The following is a 13,161-nucleotide window of genomic DNA, read 5'->3' as shown; positions in this document are numbered from 1 at the left end:
ATATTAGTTCTGCACCTCAGTGCCTGGGACTGTGAGAGAAATAAGAAAGAAGTAAGAAGAGTCCATTTTGCATGATTATTACCAAAGAGTAAAAGGTAAAGATGTTAGAGAACTCTAATCAGGATAACACAGCCCCTGTGACTGCCTACTCGACTCTTCCAGCTGGAGTTCTTATGTCCAGACACATCTCACCAGTGCCATGTGCTTTTTTTTTTTTTTTTTTTTTTTTTTTTTTTTCAGTTTCATGTGCTTGCTGAAAAGTGGAAGAGATTTGTTTGAAACTTCCAGAATCATGAAGAGTGCTACAAGGAATATCCATAAACCTGGCACTTGGGTGTCATCTGCCTTCCTGGATGACTTTTAAGATTCACAAAGTAATTTCAGTCAGGTGGCAGAAGAGACCCAGCCACCCTCTCTGGGCAGCAGCAATGTTTTAGGAAGCTGTCAAGTTCCCTGTGCCCAGCAGACACATCATGGCGCCCCTGTGGCCACTCAGTGTGCTCTGATCAGACCAACTATGGCCTGTGGTTTGGATGGCAGGTTGGGCCTTCTGAAAGCTCAGATTCTTTGGAAGGGAAACAGCCTCAGATTAATGACACTGCAGAGCAGAGTTTAACAGAGTTTAATTGCAGCTACCTCTGAAATAACTGTTCTCTCCTAAAAGCTCATATTCCTGGGAACAGGTGGGGGGTGCTGCAAAATCTTCTCTGCCTAGATTAGGTTGATGTCGAGGAGATTCCATCCCAGCTTTTTTCATATGAGTTCATATCACAGAAAAAGCAAATCATAAGGTAATGGCCCAATCATGGAGTCCTTCAAGGCCTAGGCAATTCTTCCTTAAGAAATGTATTGCTGGACTCAGCAACTTGTAAAATAAGTGCCTATTCAAAAGGCCTAACAACTACACAACAGGAACGAAGGTAGACCAGAAAGCAACTCCAGAATAAGTGCATCAGGGCTGGGTGTGTAACTCTGTGGTACAGCTATTGCCTAGCATGTGTAAGACCCTGGGTTTTATCTCTGACAAGAAGAAGAAAAAGGAGGGGAAATGTATGTATCATTTGGTCCTCATCTTCCTGAGTCTGTCTTCTGAGTTCAATGCAGGGTTACAGGGGCTTTATGCGTTCCTCAATTCAGTGACAAGGCAGCATGTGACATAGCTGGATGTGAAATAAAACACCTGCATTCTGGTTAATTATTTGGTGACTGTAGTTAATCCCAGGACATAAATGACAGTTTGAGTGCCCCCCCATAAATGGCATGTTCCAGCATTAGATGTATAGAAACTAAAGGCTAAACTCCAAATCTGAGGTTTTTAATTTGAGGCCCATGAATGCGAAGGGCTCTGAACCATATGCAATAATAAGGAAATTGTTTGATGAATAGAGCAGTGTGCATTTTTTACAAAAATATCCCATAAGTTTCACAGAATTATAAAAAAGGCCTCTAATACTAAAAACAATAGAGATCATGACAAAATTCTTGCAAACCTTACCATTATTAATCCCCTTCCCCTATTTCATTCATAGAGCAGACACTTGCTGATTGCTTAGTACTTCCATGGTACTGGGAGATGTAATTTGGAAAAACAAATAAATCAAAGGTCAGAAAATTTAATTCTAGTGAAAAAAAAGCAGTAACGTAATATATTTGAGCTCCTATCAAGAGCCAATAGGCTTTATCCTATATGCTATATTCATTTGGTTAATCTTCATAGTTAGCCTTTTAGAAATCACTATTAACCATTGTGGAAAATTTATTTTCCAAAAATGGCCACAACATTTCATATCTACCTTCCCCATCAAGACGTGGAATCTCTCTGCCCTTCCTTTGGGCCTAATCAGGCTTGGTAACTATCCTGACCAATATGAGTTTATGGAAGCGATGTGACTTTCCAGGCTAGGTCATAGAAGGTGACACAACTTCTGCTTGGCTCTCTATCTCGCCTCACTAGTCCTTGGAATCCAATTACCACATAGTAAGGAAGTCCAGGCCACATGCAGAGACTGGGGTAGAGAGCCAGGAGGTTTCCAGTCCTCATCCCTGACTGAGCAGCAGCCAGGAACCTGCACTAACTTGCCAGCTATTTGACAGGGCCATCTCAGAAGTTGCTCCTCCTGTCCTGCAAAGTGCCCCAACTCACATAGTGTGGAGCAGAAATAGACCTTTCCTGCTAAGTTCTACTTAAGTGACCAATTCATCAGAAAAATAAATGATATGATTGCTTAAAACCATTATGGCCTGGAGTGATTTATCATAATAGATAAGTAAAACGAGCAATTTATCCATATGGGCTATTAACAAGTTGAATAATATGCCCAGACTTCCAAAAGCTTAGTGTTAAAGCTAGAACTTAAAATAAGATGCCTGATATGTAAAATTGAGTCAAGAGAATGGAGGAAAGAGTTTTACCTGTGTATGCGACTTGTATTTCTTAAAAGGAAGTTTGAAGAAACTATGTCGAACTACTTACATCTACTTAATCCTAATGATGAAAACATAGGTGTCTGTTCTTTCGAATTATATGATTTTGTGGTTATTAGAAGTATTTTATAATTTAAAACCATCTTTTCAAAGATAAAAGCAAAGAACATATCAATTTTAAATATGTGTAATTAAAATCAAACATTCATGTAACTAAGACTCAGACATGAAAAGTGAATTTGGGATTCAGATGAACAGAAAATTTAAAATTTTGCCAATGAACATACAAAATATAATTTTCAAAATTAATATATATATGCATATATACATTTGGAAGAAATAAACTAGAATGTTTTTATGATGAGAACAAAAGGACTTTAGCATAGAAGATTACGTTTTCTCTCTTACCTTCTCTTCATCGCTTAGGCTTTGAAGAATTGCTTTGTAAATTATTGTTTTCTACAATGCCTGGGAGTATTCTTATGAATTAATTTTCTATACATACATATATGTACATATACTTATATAAGTTTAATGTATCTATATTACATATACTTATATAATTATAATTATATATTTCTATAGTTGCATTACATTCAATATCAATTGAAAAAATTATTCAACAAAGCACCTGAAAAAGCCAGGTTTCAAAGACTTTAGCAAACTTTATTATTTAAAGCTTTAAAAAGGAAAATATGGAATTTTATACACTCAAAAAACAAAAGAGGACAAATTGAATAATAAAAGCTCAACTGTTACATACAATTTGGTTTTCATTTTTATAATTTTCCTTTGAAACAACTTGACTTGAGAAAAAAATCTTTTGGTGGAGTTCCTGTATTTAATTGTACAAATTCATATCCTGAACCAGAATGAAAAGAAGATGATTTGAGAGAGCATCTGTATTTATTGAAAATAATCATCAATAGATGCAACTGTTTTTTTTTTTTTTGTCTTATAAAATTTTTGACAAAGAAAAGATACTGGTATGGAGGCAAAATGACTGTACCTGGGAAAATATTTGGACTAAAATAATTACACATAGTCTACATTTAACACACATGGTTGGCATTTACCAGCATTAATAGAGAATATTTCTTCAGTAAAATTGTACTGTTTAGCTGTACACGGTGGCACACACCTGTAATCCCACTGTCTCCAGAGGCTGAGGCAAGAGGATCATAAGTTCAAGGTCAGCCTCAGCAACATAGCAAGACCCTAAACAAGTTAGTGAGAACCTGTCAAAATTAAAAAAAAAAAAAAAAATTTAATTTAAAAGGGCTGGGGATGTAGTTCAGGGTTGTTAAGCCCCCCTGGGTTCAATCACCACTACTATAAAAAAAAAGTAAGGTTTATAGAATCACTTAAGGTATCAACACTTTCAAATTTATTAACCATACAAGAAAATTTTGACTAAAGCTGTAAAGAAATTTATAAAAATAAATTATACACAATAAAATAAATTATAAATAAATAAAAATAAATTATGTACAATATATATTTATTATGCATAAATATATAATATATATTTCCCAAAATATCAATTATATGTTATATTAGAAACAGAGATGATCAAGAATCAAATTCTATGAATTTATACAAAAAATGATTCTGACAATGTTATTTTAATGTCCAAATGATCAATGCCAAAATAATGATTCTGTTAATGTTACAATTTAAAGTCCAAATTATCAACATAGAGATGTATTCTTTTCATTTTGCTTTGATGTATATGGATACATTCTTATCTTTGTTTTTAGAAATAATTTTGTTTTGAACATAATTTTCAAATTGAACCATTTTATTCAAAAATATATGTAATTTTATGAATTTTTGAATTTTTGACACCCTCTCTAAAAACATCTAAAATGACCCTGTAAATTACCTCATTCAATTTTTAATCAACATTACTTCCTTCTAAAATACCACCCATTGATCCACAGGGTAAAGGAGCAGATTTTGATTACTTATCTAATTTAAGAAAAACCTAGTCCAAACTGACTAGGGAAAATTTTTTTCACTGTCTCATATTAGCTCTTTTCTCACAGCTTCTCTCCTGAAGGTGGTGTCCAAGTAACTTATGTGACCTGATAGGGAGCAAGCCTGGAGATGTCCCTTGCCATCTGATCGCTGGGTTTTCTACAGGCTTGCAAAACTCCCATCCATGCAAGTGAGCTGGTAAAGCTTTGATTTAAAGCTCCTCCAAAGAAAGTAAAGGGATGGACTGAGTGAGGAATTGGCAAGAGAGGCTGCAGCTAATCAAGAATTCAATAGAAATTCTAGGTTAATTTATCTCTCTCTAAATCACAGTTTACTGAAATGCCTAGTTTGAACTGAGGATATGGAAAAATACTTGCATATTGTGTATCCTACACACACATACACACCACACACACATACACACTCTTGACAGTCCGGTGTTCTCATATGCCTATATACCTGTTAATAGTAAAGTGTCACCATACAATCAAAGCTTCGTTTAAAATAATTAATGTTTTTAACAGACTAGAGAACAAGAGAAACAAAGAATTGAGGAAAAAAAGACTGAGGTTTTGATCTAAACAGAAAGAAATTAGAAAGACTATTATAGAGACTAGCAAATCTGTAGAGAATGCAAGACAGTTTCCATGCTATCAGGGAGGACGTGATACATTTGCAAAAGGGTGATGCCACTTCTTCGGGGTGGCTTGAGGACAGAAGGAATAGAGATTTCATTATACGACTTCTCTAAAACCTTCATTTGTGATGCAATGGATAGTCGTAAGAAAAAAAATGGATTCTGACAACAAGAAGAAAGAAATGACTCTTTTGATATGTAGGGAAAAGGGCATGACTGTATACATATGGACAAATGCGTCATTTAAATCTCATGCAATTTAATGTTACTCCATTATCTACTGAAACCAATACAACTGTGATTTGGGGGGACTCTAAGAACCCAGGTTATTAGTGTGTTACTTAAAATTTCCTTTTTTTTTTTTTTTTTTTGGTCATTGACAATGTTTTCAGTAGTCCTTTATACTAAACGTGCATTTTCCCATCTTATGGTAAACAGATATGTTGTGACTATTTTTGTATGTATTCAACTTTAAACATTTAGTATTACATTTATTTTTGTTTTCCCATTTTATTCAACTTGGGCTGTTATATTTTCAGTTGATTTCATAGGTGGACTTGATACACACTCCTACTACCAGGATCATGTTGAGTTAAAGCCTGTTAAACCTGTAAGTAAAGGTGTGATGATATAGAAAATATTAATCCTTCTAACCTGGCCAAAACTAACCAAAACTGAAGTAATTTGGAGCTACTACTAATCATCGGTTTAGTTTTTCACTCATACCTAAAACACACCTTTCACATGTAACCCAACATCATCATTATAATTACTCATTCCAGAAAGGAACTGAATGAAGTAGGTTACTTGGTTTAAATTTTTTAAATATTTTTGTCTTTTTTCCTTGTCAGTAGTTGATTGCATATCACATTGATTGAAACTGAAAAAAGATGAGACTATTTATTCTGCATAAGAGAAGACTAAATATATATTGTAGGGCAGCATAGCAGAGCAGAAAAGGGAGAAAGACCTGGGTTAGTCACAGGTTCTACATGTGACATCTCTGAGAATTGTTCTATCGGCCACAATGTGACTTCACAGGGGGAAGGATGAACTGAATGGGATAATGTGTTTAATAGCAACTTACATATTATTGTTCTTTGTACACAAATATTTGGCTAAGGAGTTCGGAAATAAGTTTTCTACATCCCTAGAGAACATGGGGAAAAGGTCAACAACAAAACAAAAAATATGTCACCTAAAACTGGACCACTATCACTTGAGAATGAAGAAGGAATCTTGGTCACCTGATTGATAAAATACTAGAAATTTAACTTTATTCCTTGAAAACTCTAAGTAGCAAATAAACAACTGTGTTAAATAACAATAGCTATCCTATGCTAAGTATTTTGTCTATATTATCTCACTTAATACTGCACCATAGTAACTGATATACCCACTTTATGAAAAAGGAAATGGGGCTCATAGAGGTTAGATGACTTTCTCAATGTCCCACCATTAGTAAGTGGTTGACTGGGATCGTTCCTGAGTGATAAACCTAGCTTGATAGTGTAGACATGCTTAGATGTTCCTCCTGTCTTTGAAACCCAGTGCTTTATAATTTCATAGTGATAGAGGAATCATGGAAAACAGTCACTGGTATAATAAACATGCATGAAAGACTTCCCCTGCTGCCTTTTTCACAGTAGTTCCTGCCCAAATCTGCAAACTCTACCCAGCATCTTTGGGGATACAAGACCTAAAAAGACTGCACTGGCTCCTCTACTTCCCCAGGGTGAATTCATTTTAGTCTGGAAGAATGATATAAAGTAAACATAGCTCACAGGCTGCACAAATCAGCACCATGTCTGTCACATGATAGATGTTTAAATAAATTTTGGTTTCTTAAAGTAAATCCAATTGGGAGAAACATTGGCCCTATATAACATTCCAGGAGCAAGTAGTCACCACCACATTACTCATGCTTCTGAGTGCTCATAAATGATGTACTCTAAAAGTTGATATTTGTGGATTTGGGGAGCTTAGCAGGGATTGTGACAATAATAAGGAAGATGGGTGCATTGGAAGCAAAAACTGAAACAATGCCTACTAGTGACTAGGAAAGTCTTTATATATTTGTTATGCAATAAGAAGATGATGAATGGTTTGTTTCATCTTACTGTGAAAAATAATAACTGCAGAGAAATTGTGATATGAAAAATGATGCAATGTAAGAGAGATCTTTCTATTAGGGAGGGTTATTAAGAATTTCAATTGATTAATGTTAATAATGGAATCTACTTCCTTGAGTGGCTGTAAAGAAGGGACTTACATACAGCTATATACCTTAAAAGGGTGTTCTGTGGCATGTCCCAGGGCAAGTGACTCCCAGTTATGTTCTCTGATGTTCCTTCCATCTCTGTGAACGAAGAACGCATAAAACATCCTCTTCAGATCACCTACAAGGCTTTGATCAACTCTGCTCTCTCCTCAAAGGGTTTTCTCAACATCCCTGTTCACTGCTGAACTTGCACCTTTTAGCTGAATGTAACATAAACCTCAGGCTACAGAAAGTAATAGAACAAGTTTCTGCTTTGACAGATTATGCATATTATCATGTCAGACGAATATGGAACACCTTTCAACCATGAAGGGAGTAAGAATCAGCAAGATCAAACTAAAGCTGAATTGAAATCATTGTGCATGAAACAATTTAAGAGGTCCATATCTGTTCCTCACCAGTAGGTAAATATTGTAGCATTTATCCAGTCGGTATCTGTCAGCCTTCTTGATTTCTTTTAATAAGGCCTTTATCTTGGATTCCATTGTACCCAGCTCCATGATACCACATCACACCCTACCCCTTGCAACAGCTTGAAGAACAAGCCAACCTGCTGTGCTAAATTGGGTTAGAGATGGTGTGAGCCCTGGTTTTTAACTTTCATTAAGCCTCTTTAATCTCCATGGAGTACAAAGCCAGGTTTGCTAAGGGAATCAGAAGAATTCTTGGCATGTTCCCAGGCACATATATGAACACATAGCTTTCAACTTGAGATGAGTAGACATAGGTAACACAACAGAAATGTACAGGGAGCCTTAATTCTCATGTTTCAGTGTCAAATTTCCCAATGACATATTGTGTGTGAATAGATATACTGGGGGTACAGCTGTGATAGCAGTGAGGTGGCTCACATGTGGGTTTGGTCTTACATTGCTCTGTCTCTAAGGAAATGACATTAAGTTGTCAAGTCCCACTGATGAAATAAGCCAAGTTAGTTCAATTTAAAGCCATGGACTGATCACCTGCAAAGTGTATACCAGGTATTGTCCTGGGTGCTGGAGATATAAAGATAAATAACACTTAAGGTTTGACTTCCAGAAGCTAATGATCTGGGGGGGGGGGGGGCGGGGAAGACCTACATACAAACAACTAAACACAAAATAATGTCCCCAAAGCCATTCTATATACAACAAGAAATGGATACTACGCACTTGGCAAAGAAGGCTCCTCTGGAAGATGATGCTGACATCATAAGGAGGAGATGAGTTATCAAAAGAACATGTATAGTCACTTTGGAAGGCAGTTTGGCATTTTCTTACAAAATTAAATATACTCTTACCATATGACTTAGCAATTGAGCTCCTTGGTATTTAGCAATTGAGCTCCTTGGTATTTATCCAAAGGAGTTGAAAAACTGGTCTCCACAAACACTGCACGTAGATGTTTATAGTAGCATTACTCATAACTACCCAAAACTTGGAAGAAACTGGGATGTGCTATAGTAGATGAGAATAATGAACAAATAAGCTGTGGCAATCCAGAGAGTGTGACCTTATTCATTGCTAAAAAGAAATGAGCAATCGAATTATGAAAAGACAATAAACAGATCAGGAGTTTGGGGAGGAAAGGATGAGAGGAAGGAGCATGGAGGATTTTTAGGGCATTACAACTATTCCATATAATACTATAGCAATGGATGCATATCATTATATATTTGTGCAAATCCATAATATACAAAACACCAAGAATCCACATGTAAAGAAATAATGGGCTTTGGGTAATAATGACGTGTCAGTGTAGATTCATCAGTTGTAACAAATGTACCATTCTACTAGGGGATGGGGATAGTGAAGAAGGCTGTGCATGTGTATGGGTAATCACTGTACCTTTCTCTCAATTTTGCTATGAACCTAAAATTTCTCTTTAAAACTTCTTGTCTTAAAGAAAAAAGCCAAAGAGAACAGGCATCCCCAGCATGGAGGTTGATTTATTTGGCCCTTCTACATAGGGCAAAGTCAAAACTTACGATTATCCGAGCCAGTATTTCTGGAGTTCTCACATAAAAGTGAACAAAGCCTGTAAGAAAGCAAATGCCTGTAAGAAAGCAGAGCAGGAATCTTGACAGCTCCTGGTGAGGACACCAGGAGATTGTAGCCACCATTGTTCCACATTCTAAACCACCCCATTCTTTGTGACAGAAACCATAGAAATGCTTTTCAGTGGCTGTCATCTGGGTCTGGTGTAGGGCATGTAACACACAGGTCCGAAGTATCCTTTTGTGTTAGTCAGCTTTTCATCACGGGTGAACAAAATACCTGAGAAGAGCAAATAGAAGGAGAAAAGGTTATTCTAGTCTCACAGTTTCAGAGGTTCAGTCCATGGTCAGAAAATTCCACTGCTCTGGTCTCAGGTAAGGCAGAACTTCATGATGGTAGGATGCAGCACAGGAAAGCTGCTCAACTCATAGCAGCTGGGAAGCAGAAAAAGAGAGAAAGAGAAACACCAGGAACAAAATAGGAACCCCAAGGCACAACTCAAGGGCCTACTTCTTCTAGTCACACTCTACCTGCCTATAGTTATCACCCAGTACAGTAGTTCTTTCAAATTATTAATCCATGGAATGGATTAGTCTACTGACAAGGTTATAGCTCTCATAATCTAATCATTTCACCTCTAAACATCCTTGCATTATCTTACACATGAGCTTTTGGGGGACAACCCCTATTCTGGGGTCCCTCATCTTGCCACAGCTATTAGTGAGGCTACTCACTATGGCTGCAGTTGGGTCTCCACCAAAATCTCTTCCATCACTGCTCCCATGCACTGATCCCATCTCTCATAGGGCAAAGAACAAGGATCTGATCATCTTATCCTAAGAGCAGAGAGCCAAGAGGTCAAGTGGTGAGCAGGGCACTGAAAAGAACCCCTACACAGTGGCTCAGAGTGTAGGCAGCAGCGACATCCAGGGAAAGGAGCTCACAAAAGCAGATTTACTGTTGGGAAGAAAAATAGCATGGTGTGAATCCATGCGGCTATGAAAGCAAGACAGAATTTCAGAGACCATCACAGTGAGCAACTAAATTAACAATTGTCAAAATTATGACTAGTCTATTTCCATCAAAATGGTTAGCAACTGGGTAGTGGGGAAATGAAGCTCCATGTAGCAGTAATTTTTCACATAAAAATAATTAGACTAAGGCAGTTTATCAAAGAAAGATAGCAACTGCATTCCTGAACTGAGCTGTACAGCAGAGGTGGAGCTAGATCTGATTACGTTAGAAATTTCCATGAGGAAGACGCCCCACGACTGCAGTTAAAAAAGACTTGATGAGAAAGCTGACCCTTGACGTCCCCCCACCACTTTTAAGCAATCGCTTTCGAGGCTTCCAAAGGAGAACTTGACTTTTCTTTGGTATCTTGACTTGTCTGATTGCCTTTGCCGGAGGCTAATTTTTCTTCACAAAAATTGCTACATGCTACGTAGCCACTGCTGATCGAGTGGTTGCTATTGCCACTAAGTGCTAAAAGACAGAGGCAGCTAATCCCCATTTCAAACTGGCACTGCAGCCAGTTCCACAGTGTCCTCACTGCTGGTTCTCTTAAGAGTCCAGGCCCACAGGTAACCCACCTCTGATGATCAGACTGTAGGACAGAGGAAGAAGTGCTTACGAGTGTCTGAACCCCAAAACAGCTCTTTACTTTCTGTACCCCCATGTGTAAGTTGGTGCCATGCTAGGACATTTTCCATTTATAGCACCTACATCAGGCACTAGCTGATAGAACAAATCAAGTGTGTCCACGTTGTGTGTGTATCTGTGTGCATGCACATGTATGTAGGAGTTGGGGGTCATGTGCTTTCAAATCCTAATTATTTTCTTTATTTTTATTGCTGCATTATAGTTGTGCATAATGGCAGGATTTATTGTTATATTTTTGTACATGCATGCAATATAACAATATAATTTGACCAATATCGTTTCCAAGTAGTTCCCCTTGTCCTCCCCTCCTGCCTTCCCCTCATTCCTTTCCTCTACTCTACAGGTCTCCCTTAGATCAAATCCTAATTTAAACACCAACAGTCATAAGCTATGTGTTAGCAAACTATGACTGGAGGAACCTAAAGATGAATGACATGATAACTCTGTCTTTATTGTTTTCCTTTGTCCTTGAATGGCTTTCACACTTTAATAGTTTTCTGCAGAGGGGATGCCAAGCTGTGTACATTTGTGCTCCCCCTATTCCCCATGGCAAACCGAGTGAAGTAACTGAGATCTGCTCATAGCCGTGGCTGGCTCACTGTTCCCATTACTGAAGGCATTCCATCCCCCTAGCCCTGCCATCAGTCCCTTGGAAATGGGAGGCACTTTCAGAGGCATTAACTCTCTGAGGCTGTCTCAAAGGCACCACAACTGCAAAGCACTCAGCGTCATCTTAGTTGTCCCAAAGGAGAGATGGGCCTTGCTCTGTGCCTGTCCTACTTAGCTCAATGGTAGCAGCATTAGGGCTCTTTGCTCTTCCTAGCTTTGGAATTCTTTATTTTTAACTGGCATTAATAAGTTTTTGATCCATCATATGAAATAGTTGCACCATTTTAGAGACTACACTAAGAACACATTGCTAATATGTAGCCATTTGATTATGTGGCAATGGAAGGACTGGGTCTATATGGCCTGTGTGGTTTAGTTTCCTCACTGTAATGTAATACTTTGTGCACCCCTGTCCTTGCTGGGAGTGCAGATGCAAGAGTCTGATGTGACTACTGTGACTGGAGGGTCAGTCACTCATCCTGTTCTCACTGGGGGACACAAAGACCATTTCTTTGGACATGTGACCTCACTCTCTGCCCCCAGAACCTTGCAGAGACTGGTTATCATGCTGTCATGTCAAGCACATGGATCCTTTTCCAAGACAAGGAAGCCCATATCTAAATGGAAGATATCTGAATGATGCTTTCCAGAGGGGATGTGAATACCAGGTTTTTCCTTAGCATTTGTCATTGATGCCAATGGCAAGAAAGTAGATTTATGTAGTGGTATGGAAATATGATCCACCCCCTCCAAAATTAATCAATAGCCAAAGAAGTACAAACAACTTTATTAGAGAAATAACTTCATTAGAGATACTTGCAAGCCTTTCAGTAAAACTTGTCAAAAGACACCCTTTGAAATAATATCACTATCTTATTACTTGATTTCATTCTGCCTTCAGGTCAGGTATCCTCAAATAACTACTAAAATCTTCAAACACTTATATAAAAAAAAATTTTTTTTTAAAGATATGACCTTTAGGATCCCAGATCTCAAGCTGTTCTAACCTAGACCCATGGATCAATTATAACATCATTAAAACTGGGACAACCTGAAGTTATGTATTCCTAGGTGTGCTGCATAAGAAGTACAGTCATCTCATCAGAAAGTCAGTTCTGACCTTGGACTGTTAGTGTAGAAAATACAAAAATAGCAGAATAAGTTGAATCTCCCCACAAGGAAGTAATCAGCCAAATCTAAAATGTGATTAATAATGTGGGGCAAATGTTTTAAAAAGAGAAGAAACTATCATTTAGAAGAGATTTTAAAGACATAATAGTCAAATGCAATATGTATACCTTATTGAATTCTGATTTCAACAAGCCAATTGTAATGAGATGTTTCTAGACAATTGGGACATTGTGAATACATATTAGAAACTAAATAGTATTAAGAAATTGTTGGTAATGAATAAGTAAAAATCTAATTAATTAATCAGTTCTTATCAGTTGAGCAGGATCTCTCAAACTCACTTTTGTCTTTGGACCAGATAATTCTCCAAAGTGGGTTGGTCCCACAGTGGGAATATTTAGCAGCATCCTATATATTCTGTGTCTACTCAATGCCGGTAGCACCACTCCCTACCAAATTGT

General features: G+C 37.4%; 1 protein-coding gene across 1 annotated transcript in view; it reads left to right on the top strand.

Moving 5' to 3' along the window:
• Positions 1 to 13,161, top strand: part of Nkain3 (sodium/potassium transporting ATPase interacting 3) — a 642,728-nt gene that overhangs the window by 624,593 nt on the left and 4,974 nt on the right. The window contains exon 6 of the mRNA XM_047563541.1: positions 5,581 to 5,651. Coding sequence (XP_047419497.1) covers positions 5,581 to 5,651 — 71 coding nt within the window. The remainder of the gene's footprint in view (positions 1 to 5,580; positions 5,652 to 13,161) is intronic.

The sequence above is a fragment of the Sciurus carolinensis genome, chromosome 1, assembly GCF_902686445.1.
Source record: "Sciurus carolinensis chromosome 1, mSciCar1.2, whole genome shotgun sequence".
Taxonomy (NCBI): domain Eukaryota; kingdom Metazoa; phylum Chordata; class Mammalia; order Rodentia; family Sciuridae; genus Sciurus; species Sciurus carolinensis.
This window is presented reverse-complemented; position numbering and strand designations above follow the sequence as displayed.